Below are 24,766 nucleotides of genomic sequence, written 5' to 3'. Positions count from 1 at the left end.
TTTGGGAGTAGCAGCGGTGCTCATGGCATATCTCAAGTCCAATGTACAAGGAGGTTCGATGCATGGATGAATTCAAGGTGGTGAAGAATATTCTACAAGGTGGAGTTTGTTAGAATTGTGTCGAATATTATTGTACAAGGTAGGTTACAGTTGGACTTGGTTTTGGACTGTGTGTAGACAGGGTAAGAGTTGTGTCATAATAGGACACCTATATCCTAGGCCTCTCATATATATCGGATGTAGACACACGATGTAACCTATACCAACACAATAGCACCGGAACGCAGGGGAGGCCAGCGACATGTGCCGGTGTCCAGGGCGACCGGGTGCGGTATTGTGACGGTGTCACGGGGAGGAGCGCCCGTAGTCAGGCCCCGGGGATGTAGCCATATCGGTGAACCTCGTTAACAAATCTCGGTGTCGTGCTTGTGTGATTGCTTGGTCCTCGGTAGATCGACGGGGCGCCTTGGATTTATTCTAACACCTACCTAGTTAGTCAACTCCATGATGGCGCTGACGATGTCGCCGCCCGCAGCCTTGAGCACCTTCACGGCCCTGGATCTCGGCATGGAGGCCTGCGTCATCATGAGCTCAACATCTTTCTTGTCGACACCAGTCTCATCGACCTCCTCGTCGTCATGGGCTGCTGCCACGGACGGCTCGCCCTTCGAGATGATGCTGCTCAGGCTCGGCGCCTTGAACTGCTCCGCCGCTTGTGTCTGCAGCTGAGTGCTCAGGTCCTCAATCTTGGCCTCCCCGAACATGACGTAGGTATCTGACTTTGAGCTCTTGAAGCCATCTGGCTTGGAGAGGACAAACATAACCTGCAATTGTGTGGAGAAGTTAAGAAAATGCAACAACCAACAGCATATAATTATGCTATGCTACAGGGAACAATGGCATGAAGTGGCAAAGATGCTCACGCTCTTGTTCTTCTTGATAGTTACACGGCTCACACCAGTAATGGCCTTCATGCCAAGCTTCTCCATGGCTTTCCTGCTTTTCTTCTCACTCCTACTCTGCCTAGATCTTCCACTAGCATCACCTCCTAGACCCAGAAAGCACAGATGCATAATGTCAGATTTTCAACATTTTGCACAAGACCAGAATTCTACAACTTAGACATAGTTCACTTCATGGATTTTTACCTGTAATCATTGGAAATGGCAACTGTAACATTCATACAACACTTAACTTTTCTCAAGCAAGACTAAACAAAAAATGTGACTGCAATCAAGCCTTCTTGTTGCACATTATCATTTTTTGAATTTTGAACAAGATATCCCTCTTAGGGTAAGGTACAAAGCATTAGCTACTTGTATAATGGAAATTCCAGCATCACTTCATACTTATGCATTGAAATGGTTTACCTAGTAAGATTATACTTGCAAAAGCAAGATTTTACATTCATGACTTGTTCCTATATCAAAGTAAATGCTATAGTTGAACATTCATGTGTATGTCATGCAGGTTGAAATTGATACAAAATTGATACAAGGTGCCACCTCAGCATGGTTTTCATGTCAATGGGTAGAGTGCAATATACTTGTGTTACAAACCTCTTCTTAAATGCTCTTCATGGGATAACTTCTGTTTCTTCATGATCAGTGCGCTCCTCACCAATTTCTCATCTTTCAGAGTTGATATGAGATTATGTATGTATTTGATGGTTGTTTTTGCATTGAAGAATTTGTTATTTTCTTCACCAAGCTAGACCCATCTCGATAGTAGCTACTTCTTTCCAATCAATCCTCTAGTGACCCAAGGGTTTAAATATGTTCTCTTTTCATATAGTTTTGTTGTTGTCTCCCACTGTATTGACGGGCCTATATTCTTAAGTGGTGTCATAGTAAAAGATCACGCTATTAGTATTTCGAATTGCTCCAGAGAGATTAGAGTGTCTTGGCCCACAGATTGATACTTTTTCTCGATCTTTTGAATTTTATCGTAATACTTTTGACATTGTCCCCTTGATTGGAAGGTTGATCCCATATATTCTTGATAGTCTACTAGATGTTGAAGCCAGTAGTTTTCTGAATAGAATTAAATTAGATATGAATGTGACTATCTAGATGAAATTAGGAGTATGATCAGAGGTGGTTTTGGCCAATGTGATAGCCCAGGTATTAGGGTAAGCAATAGTCCAAGCTTATGAAGAAAGGACAAATTCAAACGCTCAAACATAGGGATGTCTTGCATATTGCTCCAATTATAGCTTGTTCCCTTTGAAGGGATTTCGACAATGCTTAGGTGATTAATGGTAGCATTGAAGTACATCATGCCTTGAATGTTGCCCCTTCTCCATTTTTATTATCATGGTATCTGATGAACTTGAATTCTGTTGCAATGATCCAGCCTTTTGTCATCCAACTATTAAATGTTTTGGAACGAGTCCATAAATGCTTATCTTTCTTTCAATTGGAAGGGTCCATAAGCATTTGTTAAGATCGAAGGGTCTGCTAAGTTAATGGAAGTGAACGAAATAGATAAAAAAGAAATCATTCTGAAGAATCTTCTCCCTTGAAAATACTATCATTCCATACAATTACCAACCCCCTAAGGCCACTACTAAAGGCAAGATTTTTTGATCTCCAGGGACAGTTTCAACTATCTTTGGTAAAAGTTTTCTCTTTATTTCCTGATACACAAAATTACGCACCGTTTCTTCAATTTTATTTGATATAGCAGTTCACATTTTGTCATAGTTAGTTCCCCTAATATTCATCATTAATATTTTCCATTTGTATTTATTATACCGAGTGAAATCCATACACTACTAGGGAAAAGCCTAGTAGTAGCGCGGGGTCCGGCGCTACTGATAAGGCACTACTGCTAACATGTATCAGCAGCGCGTGTTGACCAACGCTACTGCTATACATGGCTAGCAGCAGCGAGCTTTAGCGCAACGCGCTACTGCTAATATTTGCAGCGCTTTTATCTAGGGCGCGCTACTGCTAAGTTTATTCCCCTCGCCACTGTTAGTTTTATTAGTTTTTGTTTTTTTCTACATATTTGTTTTATATTTGAACATGCTTTATACAATAATCTTTAGCATATCATACACATACAAATGTAATCATAGCATCAAATCATGTCATCATCATAATCATCATCCAACACAAAGTGGTCTCTTGTCATCATCTCGAAAATAGCAATACAAGTCTTGATTACTTGCAACTACATCGTCATCCATCTAAACAATGATATACGCGAGAAGATCTATCACTATGAGTGAGAGCAGAACTATGCAGTACATGAGTTTGTATCCCTCTCTCGCACTAGCGTGAACCTAAACTAACTATTGGTTGTCACTCGGAAATCGGAAACCGGTACACCTGGGCCTGACACTCTGGCCACTCGTCGTATACTCCTGGCATAACACTTCTTCGCCATCGATGATCTATGCACCTACATCGTCACATGAGTCGATGACAACATATATAGTTGAGCAACAGAAAGAGATAGATTTGGCAAAAATAGAAGCAACATATCATAAGCATAAATAACAAAGTTCATCGTACCCAAAATGCCCTAAATAGAGTGATCTTCGCTAGTCGAGGAGGACGGTTTAATTACATGATGAATAAAGTTTCGTCGTGCATAACTCAAAGTTTCGTCATACAGAAAGTATGGACTAAACGGACACATTGTCATATATCGACAATCACTCAAACATGTCGTGCCATCCATCCAAGTCGGGGAGATAGTCCCCGAGCTTAGTGAAAGGCTTCAGGTCGAGACACTAAGCGGCTACGCGTGTTCGGACGTCTTCCAGCGACATTTGCCCTTCCTCGTAGAACATCCCTATTTTTTCGAGGACCTCCTTCATGATGATTTGGACAAGTTCACACTGGATGTGATAGAACTCAGCTCGAAGTCGATGATCCGGGATATCTCCTACGTTCTTTGCCCGTTGCAGAATATGGGCATCCCCGGATGTAGGTGACATGTGAAGGTTCTGCTGATCCCGTCTGTACTCCAGCATGTGGTGTAGGACATAGAATCCATCACTAAGAGTATCACTTGGTTGCTGGATGCAGCAGAAGTCGGTCTTATGGCCGAAGGCGGGCCTGCCGTTCCTAGTCTTCTTGGTCTTGATCTCTCCACCCCGTACGCCATAGAAAAAGATAGCACTGTCGAGAACAGACTTGATGTGGGTATAATACTTTTTATTCATGTTCTTCGACGAGTCCAAGTAAAGAACGTGGGAGTATCGGGGGTAAAGGATAATGAGGACGGCGCGCCCGTGGTTGCGCAAAATAAGTACACCTCAAATTAATTAGCCTCCACCGTGCAAATGAATGATTGAAATCGAAGGAAGGATATCCGCGCGGATGACTTATAGGGGATGATAAGGCACGAGAATCGTCTCCTTGTACTTATTGGCGACCATGAAATCGACGATGTAGTCCCTCGCGTATTCACAGTGCTCTGCACAGACAACCAAGAAGCCCTCGTGCATGAAGTACGGGTCAGCGACACAGATATAAGGTATTTGCTCAATCCCGATGATGTAGTCCATGTACAAGGCATAAAGGCGAACAAACATAAAATCCATCTTCTTCAAGTGAAACATTTCGAAGATGTAATCGAATCGAAGGAAGAACTTCTCCGCGGGGAATGTGTCAACGTACAACCTTTGTCGCGGCACGTTAACCACGTAGAGTAGGTATCATGTATTTTCTGAGGCGATTAGGCTTTTCTCTCTCCGCATCACATCGCATGAAGTCTCCTTAGATTGTCATGTATGGCCTCTACCGATGCCTTAGGTAGGATTGGTTCACGGGGATATGGTATTTTGCCGCACCTGGGACAGGTATACGGTCTTCAACCCGAGGCTGCGGAGGCGGCTGGATCATAGAAGTAGCTTTATTGTTGCCTTTCCTCGCTCTCTTCCTATGCTTCTTTGGTGCAAGGTCGTCTACAGTATGTTCAGCCTCCGGAGGCGGCAATTCAGGCACCGACTCATGACGCTCAAACCTTGAGTAGTCATACTACTGATCCATCAATCCTCCGTCATCATAGGCGCCAGTATTGAGATACTGTTGAGTGTCATCCTCATCCTCAGCCTCATCTATGGTGACATCATCAGCGACTAATGGAGCCTCTTCCTCACCTTGTCCGCTATCACCCAGCACGACAGGCGACGCTAATTGGGTAGGTGGGGTGTTGATGCTCATACCTTGATGAGGCCACGTGGTCGTGGGTGTGCTCCCGGCCGCCTCCAGAAGAAGCAGACTCTTTTGCCACAACAGGACCCATGTCTTGCAATCGCCAAGCCACCTCGGGGTCTTGTCGTCATCCCCCCTAGTATCGATGGAGCCAAATTCTTGTGGCCTAGTTTGACACTGGCCACGGAAACCTTGAAGACGTCAGGGGGGGATTGGCCGGCTGTGGAACAATTGTTCCTTCGGCTTCATTATCGCCTTCCCCATGTTCACCTTCTGGCCGTTGATGTCGTACAATATGGTGCATGGGGCGTCGGACTGCAAAGACATGTCTGCGCATGAGACATCCGAAAGGCAATGGAAATGGGAGATTATGCATTTATTGAAGAGGGCCGGTGTGACAGGTACCATGAGGGCGTCGAGCTCGGCCAAAGACAAAGCACCGCCGAGCACGTCCGAGATGAAGGACGGGCTGCTATGAGCAGGTGCGGGAGCCGGTGCAGGAGAAGGTGTTGGTGTAGGAGCATGTGCTGGTGCAGGTGCTGGTGCAACGCTAGTCGAGCTGCTCCGAAAGAAGTTGGCAAGGGGAAAGTCCGCTGCATTTTTATTTGGATTTTGTCTGTTCCAACTAACGACAGCCAGAACCAAGACACCATACGAATCTGTAATCGCCTGTTTTGTGGCAGCTACCGCTGTTGCGACTGTCTCAGCTGATTTCTTCTCAGCCACAATCTCAACCTTCTTGTTGATGTTTTCTTCAGTTAACCTCCGTCTTTCCTTTCTCTCCTCCGTGGTCTCATGGTAGTACTTCTTCCACGTGGCGCCGTCTCCGACATCGTGCACGCGTCCATACGACGGCCGAGTGTCCATCGGGAGTCATTTCAATATGTTCAATGCCCAGTTGAATGGGGTGTCCCACTTGGGCCTCGCCAACGCCTCAGACGGCTAGTCGCTTTCGGCCGCAATCCTATGCTGCTCTCTCTGCAAAAGGAACAAGGATCATTTACAAATATGACTAAACATGCAATCGAATTGATCAGAAACTAAAATTACCAGCAGTCTCCTAAACTCCGTCGTGACCGGGTCCATCTCGAAAACCTTCTTGACTGGGTCCCAATGGTACCGGCCCCTGAGGACATAACGCTCCTGTGGGACGGTGAACTCCGCCAAGGGGTCTGGGATGCCCAGACTTTCGTGTTTCGCGTCCTCCTTGTCCCATATGGACCTCTTCCCCGTGTAACCATGGCCTCCAGGTGGTGGCATCCCAGGTTCCTCTCTTGAAGACCCTTGATGTACTTCGACTTTTCTTTTGCAGCTTCGGCATCGCAAGCCGCCTTGAATATTTCAAACTGCTCTTCCGTGATTGTCAGATTATCCTTTACAATCTTGGAGTAGGGTTCCTTTTTGTTGATGATCCGATGTTTCACCATTACTTTCCAGACGGCTAACGCGTCGCTAAACTTGGTCATGGCCCATTTTTTTATCTTCTTCATTGTCGGGTCTTTCTCTGGCTCAGTATATTGGATTTCATCCCGGCCCAGGAACAAGAATATCTGGTGCAGCAGGGTTAGGAGGGAGTGCTTCATATTTCGTATCTTCTTTAGTGCCTCATCGTTGATTGTGGCGCACGTCCGTATGATGCAGCCTATTTGATTGTCGTAGCACGAGCACGCTTCCACAGGCAGTTTTGGCTCAAAATTGCCGTCGTCCACCTCTGTGACCACTAGTCTAGTAGTGAGGAGCTGGTTTGAGCGTCCACATCTCCTCTTCTGTTTCGGTTCTTTGGCTTTGCCAGTCTCGGTGTTGGTATGGGTCTCAACGCCAGTATCGGCGCCGGTCTCGATGTCGGTCTCGGATATGATAAGTGGGCCCAGCAATAACAATCGTTGATCGTCAGCAAGGTTGAAAAATTTGACTGCCGCCAGGTAGACATCGTCGCGATCACCAGAACCCTGTCCTTCATTGTTGCTAGCCATGTTTCCTACGATTAAATCTAGTCAATTAATTCTAGACCTAATAAATTGAATAATGACATAAAAAGGGCCTATGTTTTGCAGGAACGTTGTTCCTTCACGGTGCGGCAAATCCCAGGCACTCGATATGTCCTAGTTTGTAGCACAAGTCATCCCGAAATTCACGGAAAATTTCGGCATGACCTTTGCTAAAAAGTGGACAAATCGAGCACCTGAAATTTGCCGGAACAGAAATGACAACATTCCGGCAAAACATAGGCCACCCGGCTTCATTCCCTAGAAACAACAAAAGGCCATTGGGACACAATCGAACCACTTCAATGTTGCATATAATAGGACCACTTAAGAACATGTGCATGAGCAACTACAATAGTAGATAAACATGAGCAAACACAATTGAGGAATTTTCATATATCGACCACTTCTAATTTGCCCAAATTACGAACCCTAGAACTCAAATTATGAACCTAGAACTCAAATTATGTCCTAAATTTTTGTCCTAATAAAAATTCACTAAAAATTAAGAACCTACTGGACTTGCAGCACTAATAGAAGTTTATATTTTTATATTGATTTTTCTCTAGACTAAATCCTACTACCCTAGTTAACATCTAGTTAAACCTTCCTTTCCTAACATTTGTAATTAAAAAGTACAGCCCTAACCCTACTGCCCTAGTCAAGCATATACAATTTTTTCCTAAAAATTATATTTAGTTAACTATTGAACTAAATTTTACTCTAAACTAAACCCTACTGCCCTAATTAACATCTAGTTAAACAAACTAAATTCAAAAACTAAACCCTACTAAACTAATTAACTTCTACATTATCTACTACTTAACATCTATTATTACCTTAACTAAAAAACATCTACTATTAACCCTACTGCCCTAGTTAACTAGTACCACCACAACTACTAATTAACATCTACCACTACTACTTAAAAACATTATCTATGAACCCTACTACTAATTAACATCTACTACTACTACTAATTAATATGGCAGGAAGAACAGACAGAGAGAGAGAGGAGAGGTGGGGGGCTTACAGAGAGGGGAGAGACGGTGGCGGGGAGGTGCTCGCCAACGGAGGCAGGGGCGGCGAGGGCGCGCGGCTCCATTGGCGGCAACGGAGGCAGTGGCGGGAAGGACCGGACGAGGGAAGCAGTGGCGGCGAGGGCGCATGGCTCCGGTGGCGGCGAGGATGCACGGCTCCGGTGGCGGCAACAACGACGAGCAAGCAGGGGCGGCGAGGGAGAGGCAGTGATGGAGGATATCGATGGGGAATTGGGGGAAGGATGCTACCTCTTGAGCACTGTGTTGGATTTCCTCGAAGAGGAGAGGATGATGCAGTAAAGTAGCGTAAGCATTTCCCTCAGTTTTTGAGAACCAAGGTATCAATCCAGTAGGAGACCACGCACAAGTCCCTCGTACCTACACAAAATGATAGCAACTCGCAACCAACGCTTAGGGGTTGTCAATCCGTTCAGGTCACTTACGAGAGTGAGATCTGATAGAGATAATATTTTTGGTATTTTTGATAGATAGATGCAAAGTAAAAAAGTAAAGGCAAAGTAAAAACAAAGCAAGTAAATAAAGTGATATCGATTGATATGATGAGAATAGACCCGGGGGCCATAGGTTTCACTAGTGGCTTCTCTCGAGAGCATAAGTATTCTACGGTGGGTGAACAAATTACTGTTGAGCAATTGACAGAATTGAGCATAGTTATGAGTATATCTAGGCGATGATCATGTATATAGGCATCACATCCAAAACAAGTAGATCGAAACGATTCTGCATCTACTACTATTACTCCACTCATCGACCGCTATCCAGCATGCATCTAGAGTATTAAGTAAAAAACAGAGTAACGCCGTAAGCAAGATGACATGATGTAGAGGGATAAATTCATGCAATATGATAAAAACCCCATCTTGTTATCCTCGATGGCAACAATACAATACGTGCCTTGCAACTCTTTCTGTCACCGAGTAAGGACACCGCAAGACTGAACCCAAAGCTAAGCACTTCTCCCATTGCAAGAACTACCAATCTAGTTGGCCAAACCAAATAAGATAATTCGAAGAGACTTGCAAAGATAACTCAATCATACATAAAAGAATTCAGAGAAGAATCAAATATTTTCCATAGATAATACTGGATCATAAACCCACAATTCATCGGTCTCAACAAACACACCGCAAAAAGAAGATTACATCAAATAGATCTCCACGAGAGAGGGGGAGAACATTGTATTGAGATCCAAAAAGAGAGAAGAAGCCATCTAGCTACTAGCTATGGACCCGAAGGTCTGAAGTAAACTACTCACACTTCATCGGAGGGGCTATGGTGATGATGTAGAAGCCCTCCGTGGTGGATGCCCCCTCCGGTGGAGCTCCGAAACAGGCCCCAAGATGGGATCTCGTGGATACAGAAAGTTGCGGCGGTGGAATTAGGTTTTTGGCTCCTGTTCTGATCGTTCGGGGATACGTAGGTATATATAGGAGGAAGGAGTACGTCGGTGAAGCTCTGAGGGGCCCACGAGGTAGGGGGGCGCGCCCTCCACCCTCGTGACCGCCTCTGGCGCTTCTTGGAGTAGGGTCCAAGTCTCCTGGGTCACGTTCGGTTGGAAAATCACGATCTCGAAGGTTTCATTCTGTTTGGACTCCGTTTGATATTCTGTTTCTTCGAAATACTAAAAAAAGGCAAAAAACAGCAATTCTGGGCTGGGCCTCCAGTTAATAGGTTAGTCCCAAAAATAATATAAAAGTGGAAAATAAAGCCTAATATAGTCCAAAATAGTAGATAAAGTAGCATGGAGCAATCAAAAAATATAGATACGTTGGAGACGTATCAAGCATCCCCAAGCTTAATTCCTGCTCGTCCTCGAGTAGGTAAATGATAAAAAAGAATTTTTGATGCGGAGTGATACTTTGGCATAATTTCAATGTAAATCTTCTTAATTGTGATATGAATATTCAGATCCGAAAGATTCAAGACAAAAGTTCATATTGACACAAAAATAATAATACTTCAAGCATACTAATCAAAGCAATCATGTCTTCTCAAAATAGCATGGCAAAAGAAAGTTCATCCCTACAAAATCATATAGTTAGGCTATGCTTCATTTTCGTCACACAAAGATGTTCCCAACTTCTATACCCCCGATGACAAGCCAAGCAATTGTTTCATACTTAAATAATCTCAAAAAAATTCAACCTTCACACAATACATGAGCGTGAGCCATGGATATAGCACTATGGGTGGAATAGAATATGATGATGGGGAGAAGACAAAAAAGGAGAAAGTCTCACGTTGACGAGGCTAATCAACGGGCTATGGAGATGCCCATCAATTGATATCAACATGAGGAGTAGGGATTGCCATGCAACGGATGCACTAGAGCTATCAATGCTCAACAAAAGAAAACTAGTGGGTGTGCATCCAACTTGCTTGCTCACGAAGACCTAGGGCATTTTGAGGAAGCCCATCGTAGGAATATACAAGCCAAGTTCTATAATGAAAAATTCCCACTAGTATATGAAAGTGATAACACATGAGACTCACTACATGAAAAGCATGGTGCTACTTTGAAGCACAATATATGAGACTCACTACATGAAGAACGAGGTGCTACTTTGAAGCACAATATATGAGACTCACTACATGAAGAACGAGGTGCTACTTTGAAGCACAAGTGTGGAAAAAGAGATAGTAGCATTGCCCTTCTCTTTTCTTTTTTTTGGGCCTTTTTTTGGCCTTTCTTTTTTTTATCTGAGCAATGCTCTAATCATGATGATCACCACACTTCTATAAATTACAACACAAGGATTACAACTCGAAACTTAGAACAAGATATGACTCTATATGAATGCCTCCGGCGGTGTACCGGGATGGTGCAATGAATCAAGAGAGACATGTATAAAAATAATGCTTGGTGGCTTTGCCACAAATACGATGTCAACTACAAGATCATGCAATGGCAATATGACAAAAGTAATGCATGTCATGATGATGATGGTGGAAGTTGCATGGCAATATATCTCGGAATGGCTATGGAAATGTCATAATAGGTAGGTATGGTGGCTGTTTTGAGGAAGATACAAGGAGGTTTATGTGTGATAGAGTGTATCGTATCACGGGGTTTGGATGCACCGGAGAAGTTTGCACCAACTCTCAAGGTGAGAAAGGGCAATGCACGGTACCGAAGAGGCTAGCAATGGCAGAAAATGAGAGTGCGTATAATCCATGGACTCAACATTAGTCAAAAGAACTCATATACTTATTGCAAAAATTTACAAGTCATCAAAAATTCAAGTACTACGCGCATGCTCCTAGGGGGGTAGATTTGTAGGAAAAGACCATCGCTCGTCCCCGACCGCCACTCATAAGGATGCACAAGCCAGGTACACTTCATGTTTCAAATTTGTTACATAACTTTAACCATACGTGCATGCTACGGGATTTGCAAACTTCAACACAAGTATTTCTCAAATTCATAATCACCCAACTAGCATGACTATGATATTATCACCTCCATATCTCAAAACAATTATCAAGCATCAAACTTATCTTAGTATTCAACGCACTCAAAAGAAAGTTTCACATATCTTGAACACCAAGTATATTAACATTAAGCAAATTACCATGCTATTAACGACCCTCAAAATAATCTAAGTGAAGCATGAGAGATCAAGTTTCTTTAAAACAAATCCACCACCGTGCTCTAAAAGATCTAAGTGAAGTACTAGAGCAAAAAATTATCACGCTCAAAAAGATATAAGTGAAGCACTATGAGCAAATTATCAAGCTCAAAAGATATAAGCGAAGCACATAGAGTATTCTATCAAATTCCAAATCATATATGGCTCTCTCAAAAAGGTGTGTACAGCAAGGATGATTGTGGTAAACTAACAAGAAAATACACAAATAATACAAGACGCTCCAAGCAAAACACATATCATGTTGGTGAATAAAAATATAGCTCCAAGTAAATTATCGATGGAAGTGGACGAAAGAGGGGATGCCTTCCGGGGCATCCCCAAGCTTTGAATTTTTGGTGACCTTGGATTATCTTGGGGGTGCCATGGTCATCCCCAAGCCTAGGCTCTTGCCACTCCTTGTTCCATAATCCATCAAAAGAATTCACCCAAAACTTGAAAACTTCACAACACAAAACTCAATAGAAATCTCGTGAGCTCCGTTAGAGAAAGAAAACAAAAGACTACTTCAAGGTACTGTAATGAACTCATTCTTTATTTGAATTGGTGTTAAACCTACTGTATACCAACTTCTTTATGGTTTATAAACTATTTTACTATCCACAGATTCATCAAAATAAGCAAACAACACACGCAAAACAGAATCTGTCAAAAACAGAACAGTCTGTAGTAATCTGTAACTAACGCAAACTTCTGGAACTCTAAAAATTCCAACCAAAATAGGAAGTACTGTACAATTTGTTTATTGATCAGCAGAAAAAAGAACCAATGCAAAATCATGCTCCTGTGATTTATTGAATTATTTCTCGGTAACGCAAAGTTTCGGTTTTTCAGCAGAATCAAATCAACTATCATCATAGCTTATCCTATAGGTTCTACTTGGCACAAACACTAATTAAAACATTAAACCACATCCAAACAGAAGGTAGATGGATTATTTATTGCTAACCAGCAAGGATAAATATTGGGTTGCCTCCCAACAAGCGCTTTTCTTTAAAGCCTTTTTAGCTAGGCATTGAGATTTCAATGATGCTCACAAGAAAGACAAGAATTGAGGCACAAAGAGAGCATCATAAAACATGTGACAAACACACTTAAGTCTAACATACTTCCTATGCATAGGCATCTTATAGGCAAACAAATTATCATGGCAAGCAAAAACTACCATATGCAAGGAAGTGGAAAGGAACAATAGCAATCTCAACATAACGAGAGGTAATTTAGTAACATGAAAATTTCTATAACCATATTTTCCTCTCTCATAATAATTACATGTGGGATCATAAGCAAATTCAACAAAATAGCTATCACAAAGTATATTCTCAACACGATCCCCATGCATGCAAAATTGACACTCTTCCAAAATAGTGGGATTAACATTAATTAAAGTCATGACCTTTCCGAACCCACTTTTATCAAAAATATCATAAGATTGAACATACTCCAAATATGTGGAATCTAAAGTTGACACTCTTCCAAACCCACTTTCAATATTATTGCAAACACTATTATCAATCTCATATTCATCATGGGGCTTAAATAAATTTTCAAGATCATAAGAAGAATCACCCCAATCATGATCATTGCAACAAGTAGTAGACATAGCAAAACTAGCATCCCCAACTTAGGGTTTTGCATCTTATTAGCACAATTGACATCAAAAGAATTTATAATAAAGTCATTGCAATCATGCTTTTTATTCAAAGATCTATCATGAGTCGCTTCACGGACTTTATTTAAAGATAATCTAGTGCATCCAAATCACTAGGAATTGGTTTATCATAATTGGATCTCTTAAAAAGATTGCCAAGCAGATCAGGATCCATAGATATTGGCTTCTTTATTTAGGAATAAATAAGCATCTAATCCAACACACGAGCAAACAAAAGGCAAAGGGAAAAGGAGGAGGAGATTGGGAAAGAGAGGGCAAATAAAACGGCAAGGGTGAAGTGGGGGAGAGGAAAACGAGAGGCAAATGGAAAATAATGTAATGCGAGAGATAGGGATTGTGATGGGTACTTGGTATGTTGACTTTTGCATAGGCCTCCCCAGCAACGGCGCCAGAAATTCTTCTTGCTACCTCTTGAGCACTGCGTTGGATTTCCCTGAAGAGGAGAGGATGATGTAGTAAAGTAGCATAAGTATTTCCCTCAGTTTTTGAGAACCAAGGTATCAATCCAATAGGATACCACGCACAAGTCCCTCGTACCTACACAAAACAATAGCAACTCGCAACCAATGCTTAGGGTTGTCAATCCCTTCACGGTCACTTACGAGAGTGAGATCTGATAGAGATAATATTTTTGGTATTTTTGATAGATAGATGCAAAGTAAAAAGTAAAGGCAAAGTAAAAACAAAGCAAGTAAATAAAGTGATATAGATTGATATGATGAGAATAGACCCGGGGGCCATAGGTTTCACTAGTGGCTTCTCTTGAGAGCATAAGTATTCTACGGTGGGTGAACAGATTACTGTTGAGCAATTGACAGAATTGAGCATAGTTATGAGTATATCTAGGCGATGATCATGTATATAGGCATCACGTCCAAAACAAGTAGATCGAAACGATTCTGCATCTACTACTATTACTCCACTCATCAACCGCTATCCAGCATGCATCTAGAGTATTAAGTAAAAACAGAGTAACGTCGTAAGCAAGATGACATGATGTAGAGGGATAAATTCATGCAATATGATAAAAACCCCATCTTGTTATCCTCGATGGCAACAATACAATACGTGCCTTGCAACTCTTTCTGTCACTGAGTAAGGACACCGCAAGATTGAACCCAAAGCTAAGCACTTCTCCCATTGCAAGAACTACCAATCTAGTTGGCCCAAACCAAATAAGATAATTCAAAGAGACTTGCAAAGATAACTCAATCATACATAAAAGAATTCAGAGAAGAATCAAATATTTTCCATAGATAATACTGGATCATAAACCCATAATTCATCGGTCTCAACAAACACACCGCAAAAAGAAGATTACATCAAATAGATCTCCATGAGAGAGGGGGAGAACATTGTATTGAGATCCAAAAAGAGAGAAGAAGCCATCTAGCTACTAGCTATGGACCCGAAGGTCTGAAGTAAACTACTCACACTTCATCGGAGGGGCTATGGTGATGATGTAGAAGCCCTCCGTGGTGGATGCCCCCTCGGGCGGAGCTCCGGAACAGGCCCCAAGATGGGATCTCGTGTCTACAGAAAGTTGCGGCGGTGGAATTAGGTTTTTGGCTCCTGTTCTGATCGTTCGGGTATACGTAGGTATATATAGGAGGAAGGAGTACGTCAGTGGAGCTCCGAGGGGCCCACGAGGTAGGGGGTGCGCCCTCCACCCTCGTGACCGCCTCTGGCGCTTCTTGGAGTAGGGTCCAAGTCTCCTGGGACACGTTCGGTTGGAAAATCACGATCCCGAAGGTTTCATTCCGTTTGGACTCCGTTTGATATTCTGTTTCTTCGAAATACTGAAAAAGGCAAAAAACAGCAATTCTGGTTGGGCCTCCGGTTAATAGGTTAGTCCCAAAAATAATATAAAAGTGGAAAATAAAGCCCAATATAGTCCAAAACAGTAGATAAAGTAGCATGGAGCAATCAAAAAATACAGATACGTTGGAGACGTATCAAGCATCCCCATGCTTAATTCCTGCTCGTCCTCGAGTAGGTAAATGATAAAAAAGAATTTTTGATGCGGAGTGATACTTTGGCATAATTTCAATGTAAATCTTCTTAATTGTGATATGAATATTCAGATCCGAAAGATTCAAGACAAAAGTTCATATTGACACAAAAATAATAATACTTCAAGCATACTAATCAAAGCAATCATATCTTCTCAAAATAGCATGGCAAAAGAAAGGTCATCCCTACAAAATCATATAGTTGGGCTATGCTTCATTTTCGTCACACAAAGATGTTCCCAACTTCTATACCCCCAATGACAAGCCAAGCAATTGTTTCATACTTAAATAATCTCAAACTTTGAAGCACAATAACACATGAGACTCACTACATGAAAAGCATGGTGCTATTTTGAAGCACAATATATGAGACTCACTACATGAAGAACGAGGAACGAGGCGCCCTCCACCCTCGTGACCGCCTCTGGCGCTTCTTGGAGTAGGGTCCAAGTCTCATGGGTCATGTTCGGTTGGAAAATCACGATTCCGAAGGTTTCATTCCGTTTGGACTGCATTTGATATTCTGTTTCTTCGAAATATTGAAAAAGGCAAAAAACAGCAATTCTGGGCTGGGCCTCCGGTTAATAGGTTAGTCCCAAAAATAATATAAAAGTGGAAAATAAAGCCCAATATAGTCCAAAACAGTAGATAAAGTAGCATGGAGCAATCAAAAATTATAGATACGTTGGAGACGAATCAAAGGACATAGCAAAATTTGGCGCCCGCGCGGGGTTAAGTCAAAGTATCAGTAGCGCTAGTAGGAAAAACATGCTATAGCTAAGTTAGCTATAGCGGTTTCTACCAGAGCGCGCGACTGCTATTGGAAGCAGTTATTTATTTTCCTTTTTCTTTTCCTTTTATCTATGGAACGTAGCTATAGCACGGGCTTATGGGACGCGCTACTGCTATGCCTTTCTCCTTTATTTTTCTTTTTTTTGTTTATCTTTACATTTTATTTTTTTCATTTCTCTTTTTTCTACTTCTTTCATTTCAATTATTTTTCTATTTGTTTCCATTTTATTTTCTTCTTTAGCAGTAGCGCTCTTTGCAAGAAACGCACTGCTACAACGCGCATAGTGGTAGCGCACTTTCTGCGGCATCGCTACTACTATTCCTAGCCTATCGCCAACAGGATGGGAACTATACTGGTAGCAACTTTCTAGCGGACGTGCTACTGCTATAACTATATTTATAGCGTGTTATACAGAAACGCGCTACTACCTTGAAACAGTAGCGCCCTGTTTTAACCTACGCTACTGCTATACCTCTGTATATATGTTTTCCCTAGTAGTGATACTTTCTCATAAACAACCATATAGTAGATAGTGTTGTCCAAAAAAAATTCCCATGCATTGCCCAGCTTAAAATTTTGCCATAAATTATCGATTAAAACATTTGATATAGTCCATATATTGATAACTAGCATTGCTGAATAATCAACCACATAATCATATAGGATCTAAAGAGTCTTGAGTTATTACAACCACGATAATACAAAATGAACAGACACAAACTAAGTTCTTAACGCAACTATGAACCTAAGAACTTGAGTCCTCATGTAGTCTTAAGTTCTCCCCCTTTTGTCCTAGTCCCCATCTTTCTACACCTTCATTTGCTTCCTGTGATTCATGTTCTTCAGTTGTGTCCTTGGGGGCATCTTGCAAAAGTAAGTGTTAAGTTTTTAGCTACTTTACATGGTAGGGGAGGGGGTCAACTAAGCAAGGCAGGCAGTTTCTATCCACACAACTCTTATGTCTGAAGCCTTTATTTTGAGACTTGATTCTTGAACTTCTTATTAATTCGGTATCAATTGGGGGGGCCTTGTTCCTTCTTGAGTTATTACAGCCACGATAATACAAAATGAACAGACACAAACTAAGTTCTTAACGCAACTATGAACCCAAGAACTTGAGTCCTCATGTAGTCTTCAGTTTTCCCCCCTTTTGACCTAGCTCCCATCTTTCTACACCTTCATTTGCTTCATGTGCTTCATGTTCAATTTCTCTACATTTGTGTCCTTGGGCAAAAGTAAGTGTTAAGAATTTTAGCCACTTTACATGGTAGGGGAGGGGGTCAACTGAGCAAGGCATGCAGATTCTATGCATGCAAATCTTATGTCTGAAGCCTTTATTTTGAGACTGGATTCTTGAACTTTTTCTTAACTCGATATCAATTAGGGGGGTGGGCATGGGCTTGTTCCCTCTTTTACAGTAAACATGAATGGTACTGGTGGAGGAAGCATGCTCAATTATGAGACCTTCAGGCATTGTTTTCTTCCCCCATGGGTTATAGAAGGGTTATATATCAACTTTATTAGGCTCCTTAGACAAAGACTAAAACTCATAGTATGGCTTCATTGTAAAGGACCATGAATTGAGTTTAACAAAATCATTGAAGTGGTTGTATTCTTGATTCCAACTATCATTTCCCATAATTTATTTTCCATGAATTTTTCGCATGGTCAAGCTTTTATGATCATAGGAGGGAAACTAAGAGAAAGTTTACTCATTCAAATGGTATTTTAATTACCTGATCAAATGGAGAAGACGTAGAAAAGTGATATTTCCAAAAAAAAATCATGTACTTTCCCCATCAAGACCCCCGCCATGGCCAGGAGACTAATATCTTCATAAAAATAAGAGCTAAATCAGTTTGGCTGTGTTAAGTGCTAATTGTGGTACAATTCTGAATTTTTGCAAGAAAGTAGTATCAAGCATATGTGCTTCTTGGACTTCCTGGGACACCTCAATTGTATTATCCAAATTTAAATGTTCAATCCAAGTTGTGGGGCCCTGTTGGACTAGCTTGTACTTGTTTGATCGGCTGAAACTGAAAAGTTGGCACTTCAGTTCGATTAAGTTCAGGTTGTTGAGAGTCGGACAGGGTATCTAGAGGAGTTAGAATTGGCTGAAATGATGGTTATGGGGGGGAATTAAGATCCAGTCCATCTGATATGACATGTTGAGTATTCAACTAGTCTTCTTCCAGTAGTTGTTAGAGAGATTCAATCAGTTGAAACAGTGGTTGAGGCATGTGCAATTTTCATGATGTATCTCTTTTGGATCAATCTCATGTTGCAAGTGAACCATTTGGAAGCATTGTTCAGGGGGGAGGAAGGACCAAGTTAAGATTTGGGAGCTCTTAGAAAAAGTGTTAGTTTCTTGTGGGGCACCTCCAACAATGGAACTAATAAATCCATTGCTAGCTTCAGTAAGAGCCGAAGATAGTGTCAAACTGCTATGGACCTCCCGGTCAAGCTATTAATCAATGTTGATGTCTAATGGTACCAAAAGATCATTCATCCATAGGAACTAACTATTATGTAGCTCTTGATTAATATTTTAATTCAGAGGCATAGCGCAATGTCCCCAGCTCATCCTCCTCCGTTTCTCCCTCGTCTCTTCCACTGTTTATACATTTGAAATTGGCTAGATCTGGTGTGATACATTGACATTATCAATTCCTTGTTGCTGAGGTGCATTAACTTGAGCCAAAGGTAGCATTTCAATCATATGATTCTCTTGATTGAGATGAAAATGAGCCTGATCTAGTCTTGGGCGAGGATTTCCATCAATTTGGATGGGATCTTTATTCGGTGGACCACCACCCATAATTTCTTCTTGCGTGATGACTAAAGGGCAGGTCCATGAGTCACTAATAACCATACCTCTCTCTAATAACTAGAATGGCGGGAATATCAGATAACTTTGCTACTGTGATTTTAACCAGTGCAAACCCAGTACTTTTTGCTCTATCCTAGAGAAGGAGATTCCAAAAGCTACGCAAAGAATGAGCCAGTTTGGATATGGCTTTCTTATCAAAAGGAAAACCAACTACTAGCCTACTACCAGCCAAGATTCCTTGTTTAGAGTTAAATTTATCAAGTTCAGGTCGATCTATTATGCTTCTCAAAGATGATAAAGACATCATCACACTGGTATCGTTTGTTCTGAAGGATTGTAACACTGGCTGGACATTTCCAAAGTTTTCTTATTGCGATTCGGATAGCAAATTCGACCAAAGACAAATCTGGATTGCAATCTAGGTAGATCAGGATCCGGGGACGAAGGAGATCTAATATTTTGATCCAACAGATATGATCGAGGAGATCTAATAGGTTCACCATAGGATTTTTTTGCAGGAAAATGACCTACCAGAGTCCATTCTTGATCTTGCTCTTGGAGATGTCAAGTATATTCCAGAATTCAACTCGGACCTTCATTTCCCAAAACCCAAAATCTGAGGCTGAATTCAGGATCGTGAATACTATCTCTGTTGCAGTTGGCGAAACCAACTTCCTTTGAAGAAACGAAGAATTTAGAAGTCCAATTTTGTAGTTGTGAAACATTGAACAAAGGAAAATGACCTCCAAAGAATGCAGGGAGAATTGTGCCAATCGATTCCTTGGTGAGTCTGATATTATATCTTTCAAACTCTACGATGCAGAAGAATTCTATGAGTCCTTCTACAACATAGTAGTTGACTAAGAGATGGAGATTGCGCTAGATGCGGTCCACAAAAGACTGGGCAATATTGACCTTGTGACCCAAGGGGGGCATGGCTATGTGGTGGGTGAGGAGAAGTGGAGTGGCTGCCCCAGAAGGCTGTGGTTATCGGTGTCGGAGTAGCAGGCGGCGAGGATGGTGGTCGTCATAGGCAAAAGTGGCCTATGGAGGGGGGTTATGTGGCGAGGGCTAGGCGAGGGCAAGGGCTTTGTTCCCAGTCGTCTCTTCTCGTGAACTTCTTTTTCTTTAAGATTTTTTATTGTTCTACCTAGTATATTAATTTCACTTTAAAGTTAATTAACCTAGGGATAAGTTTTACAACCTAGCAGGGTTTGAAAAGTGAGAACATAGGGTACAAAGAAGAAACAAAGAACTAGGCTATTATATCAATGGAAACAAGGGTGAATGTCATTTGTAATCTTGGATGCCACCTGTGACTCTAAGGAGTGGGAGGTGTTGTCGCTGAATATTCCAGCATTTCGCTCCTATAATATTCAGTGGGGTTATGTATTTTAGTATTGGCCGAATGCACCATCTCTTAAAAGCTTGGTAATTGAGTATTGAGTGTAGAGGCTAGGGTGATCAGGGACAATGAAATAAAGCACACATGTGTAGCCAAACCTCTTTGGACAAAGAGAAATAAATGTTCAGATACAAAGTAGACTCTAGGGCTTGGTCCCAATCATAATGGATGGGTAGCTAATGCAATCACCAACATACATACGTGTAAGCATGATTGGACCTTATAAAGGATGCACTACTCTCCTTAGTCTCCTTGTAGCCTCTAATTATGTTATCAGGTTAGTACAAGTACCCAAAGAAACACAAACAAGGTCGAGGATCCCGGGAGAGATAGTGGAGTGACAATAAAGATGGGTTGGATCAATGCAATCCACTATGAAATATGAATGGGGTGCATCTGGAAACACACAATCTCTAGAAAAACATATGGGCATAGAAGGATACAATATTCTCGTATTTGCGGGGAGGGTAGTTAGGGACAATAGTAATGTACTTGCTGAGGAGATAAGATATCAGTACATATCCGGCGAAACTACACCACCGTAGACCACACAGTAACTGAAAAAGGTGTACGAAGAGGAATTTCACTGTGTAAAAACTAGATCAATTTTGCCTCTTTTCCTCCTCAACTGGCTCAACTATAACCCACTCACCTCACGAGGAGCTAGGGTAGGACCTAGATTTTATATTACACAAGCGAAAGGGCCAAGGGAGAGACCGGAGACTTGGGAAATATACATACATCGCTAAAGGCCTTCGCATCACGGGTCACGAGGGGGTCACGGTGCCTAGCTGGCCGAGCCACTGGAGGCGAGACAAACGGGCATCGAGAGGGAAGATGTGAGAGGGCCAGAAGTGAACAAGCAAAGTCTGACAGAGTCACTCGTGTAGTCTCCGCATGTAGGAAGCGCCTCCCTGCACATCATGATGCCCTTTGATATCCAGTATGGATTGCAGAAGGTTCCCGTACTTTTTCCCTAAGGAGTGACCCTGGGTTATCGAACCCATGAGACGGTGTGCACTAGTCGAAGACTCTGATAAGTTACTGCTAACAAATTAAATTCCATTTTACCAATCGGACCTCTAAAAACCTTTTAGATGTAAGTACTAGTATTAAAAATGGCATGGGTACGAGGTCTTACTCACACAACCTTATATTTGTGCTCGGGATCTTAATTTTATTAAACCGTGCTCTGGAAGAAAACCTCTATGGTGTGCTTCAGACATGAAGATGCAGGGGTCTGTCCAAAGTATGTCTTGACCAGTGCGCGGCATGCATCAAGAGTCAGTTGTCCAACCGATGGCCCTTATTGCTGCATTAGGAATAAACATTAACATAAATGCCTTGGGAGTTTAGTGGCTACACCTCATTCATCCCCAAGTAATAGATTTCCTCTACCGTGCTAACCCCTTTTCTCACTTCTATTCAGGAAAGTGTTCCACGTACTCCTCGCTCTTTACCTTCTCCTTGATCGATCTACATGATCTTGGGTACATGTGGGGCCTTAGAATGAAAACAAGACAAGACACAATTCCATTGCAACTGGACACATACAAATAACGTCAATCATATGAAGTCATTCCCACGATCCTTGACACAAATACATTGGGTTGCGAGGCCGTGCTTAAACCCATTCGCCTACTAAATTCCTCACACATGGCGATCGAATCGCAAGATGAAGTTATTGAAGATGACATAAAGATGAATGATTGATAGATAATATGTCTTACAATAGTTGCCGGTTGCGATATGCCGGTTAAAAGTATGACTAACTCGGAGATGGATGAGTACAATGATGGTGGTGGTGGATATGAAGATGAGATGGAAAATGATGGCAACTAGGGGCGGAATGGAGGATCACCTCGATCTTGTGCTCCTCAAGCTAGGCGCGGAGCAGCTTCGCGTGTAGCTTAGCGACCATCATGGTGGGTTGCTCGTGGGTAAAACCTTGGCGGAGGGAAAAGTAAAACCCTAGCTAGGAGGGGGTTGGGAGAGGGAGAGGAGAGGACCAAGAGATACTGCGACGGGAGGAGGAAGGGAAAAGACCCACTTGACTTGTGTGGTGGTCGGGTGAGTGTCGATTGGGCCTAAACCATGTTGTTTAGGCTAGGGCCTAAACTATGTTTTTTAGGGTAGACTTTGTTGGTTCGAACTAGTTTGAAAATGTCCAATCCAATTCCCTAGGCACATCTTGGCGATCAAGAAATCGCATTGCACTAAAAAAATGTGTTTTTCGTGAGAGACACATATTTGTTTCTCATGGATGCACATATTTATTTTGGCAAGAGGCATAGGTTTTCCTCTCGAAAAAGAGGGAAAACATATTTTGTTTTTTGTTTCTTCCGCGGGGGGGCACATATTTGTTTCTCGTGGAGGCACGGAATTTGCTTCCGCGAGTGCCTGTCAGAAAAGAAAAAAAATGTGTTTTCTTTTCTTTGTGCTTCGCTAGAGGCACAGATTTGCTCCTCGTGAAGGCAGACGTTTGCTTCTCGCGGGAGACTCAAAAAAGAAAAGGTCGTGTTTTGTTTTCTCTTTTCTACTGCGAGGGCATAGGTGTGCTACCACTAGAGGCACAGTTGTGCCTCTTCGAAAAGGACAAAATAGTGGGGGGAAGCCGTTCTTTCAGCTCGGGCTTATTTTTCTAGTTTTCCTGGGTTTTTTGTGAAAAAAAAGTTCATCAAAACCTATTAACATAGGATCTAGTTTCGAAGATCTGGACACCAGAAATCCAACGGCGAAAACGGTTCAAGATTTAGACGCATGGTTTAAGAGATAAAACATTTTGAATAAACGAATCTAAAAAAGGAAACACCCGGTACATCATGTTCACCAGACCAGACCAGACCGCTCTCTACCACAGTATTGTTGATGCACTTCAGTACATCATGTTCACCAGACCAGACATTCAGTTTGCGGTGCAGCAAGTTTGCTTGCAGATGCACTCGCCGCGTGATGCTCACGGGTCTCTGGTCAAGCGAATTCTATGGTACATTCCCGGCACGCCGACCTATGCTCTTCCTCTCCGCGCCTTCGCCTCCATCGAGCTTCTTGCTTACACGGATGTGAATTGGCCTGGTTGTCCTGACACCCGGCGATCCACGTTTGGAAACTGTGTCTTCTTCGATGACTCCCTTGTCTCGTGGTCCTCTAAGCGGCAACCTACCGTCTCCCCACTACAAGAAATATGTCAACTTATGACCTTGACTATTGATCACTAAAAGGTCACTGTTTTTCATTTGTGACCTTTTTGTGACAAAAACAGAAGGTCAAAAGCTGGCGGTCGTAAACTAAAATTAACGACCTTCTCTGTGAGAAGGTCGTAGACGTTTACGACCAAAATATGCCTACTGTTCTGTTTTGGTCACTAGCAGCCTCCCTAGGCCACGTAGGCATCCGACGTGGCAACCTGATGTGGCACAAGAATCAGCCTGGTCCAATTCGGTGTTTATATGGGTCGAGCCCATTAATTTAGCCCATTTACATATATTTTTCCTATTATTTTTTTGTCAGCTTCATGGACCAAGCCCAACATTGCAGCCTTTTTATTTATATTTTTCCTGTTATTTTTTACTAGCTACATGGGCCTAGCCCAGCAATTCAACGTTTTTTTCTTGGCCATTGCCTTTTATTTTCCATTTTTTCGCCCTCAACCCTTTTATAGTCCATTACTGTTTTGGGCCTCTGCACTTTTACATTCCATATACTTTTTGGGCCTTGGCCTTTTCATTTGTCCCATTGGCCATCTTTCTATTTCTCACACTTCCACAATAAACAAATGAAAAATATTTCAAATGGCAAGAAAACATACTAAACTGTTAAAATGATAGCCAATATTAGCACCAAATATGCTGACTACTGTACAACATACAAGATTATAGTATTTACAATACAACCAGATATGCTAGCCACTGTACAACATAACTAGCACTACTAACTCGCTACTCTTTACTTTGTCGGGCTTCAAGCTTCTTCAAATTTCTTCAGCCCGGAGCTCCTGTAAAGAGAGGTAACACCACACTTTTAGATCTAGATCAAGGCACAAAATGTTTATTTGGTTGGCTCATGCTGCAACAACCACATAGAAGCATAATTATAAGCACAAATAAACCAACCATCTCAGTTCAAGCAAATGATCTATATTAGCAAAGCATGAAAAAGGAAGCAGCACATGACTTCAAATAGGAATAATG

General features: G+C 42.0%; 1 protein-coding gene across 1 annotated transcript in view; it reads right to left on the bottom strand.

Moving 5' to 3' along the window:
* Positions 1 to 488: 488 nt before the first annotated feature.
* Positions 489 to 24,766, bottom strand: part of LOC123067877 (nascent polypeptide-associated complex subunit alpha-like protein 1) — a 29,595-nt gene continuing 5,317 nt past the window's right edge. The window contains exons 3-5 of the mRNA XM_044490479.1: positions 5,047 to 5,105; positions 924 to 1,050; positions 489 to 824 (exon numbers count right to left, since the gene is read on the bottom strand). Of these exons, the coding sequence (XP_044346414.1) occupies positions 489 to 824; positions 924 to 1,050; positions 5,047 to 5,105 (522 nt within the window). The remainder of the gene's footprint in view (positions 825 to 923; positions 1,051 to 5,046; positions 5,106 to 24,766) is intronic.

This window comes from Triticum aestivum, chromosome 3B (assembly GCF_018294505.1).
Source record: "Triticum aestivum cultivar Chinese Spring chromosome 3B, IWGSC CS RefSeq v2.1, whole genome shotgun sequence".
In the NCBI taxonomy this organism is placed as follows: domain Eukaryota; kingdom Viridiplantae; phylum Streptophyta; class Magnoliopsida; order Poales; family Poaceae; genus Triticum; species Triticum aestivum.
The sequence above is the reverse complement of the archived record's forward strand: the minus strand, read 5'-3'. Positions and strand labels throughout refer to the sequence as shown.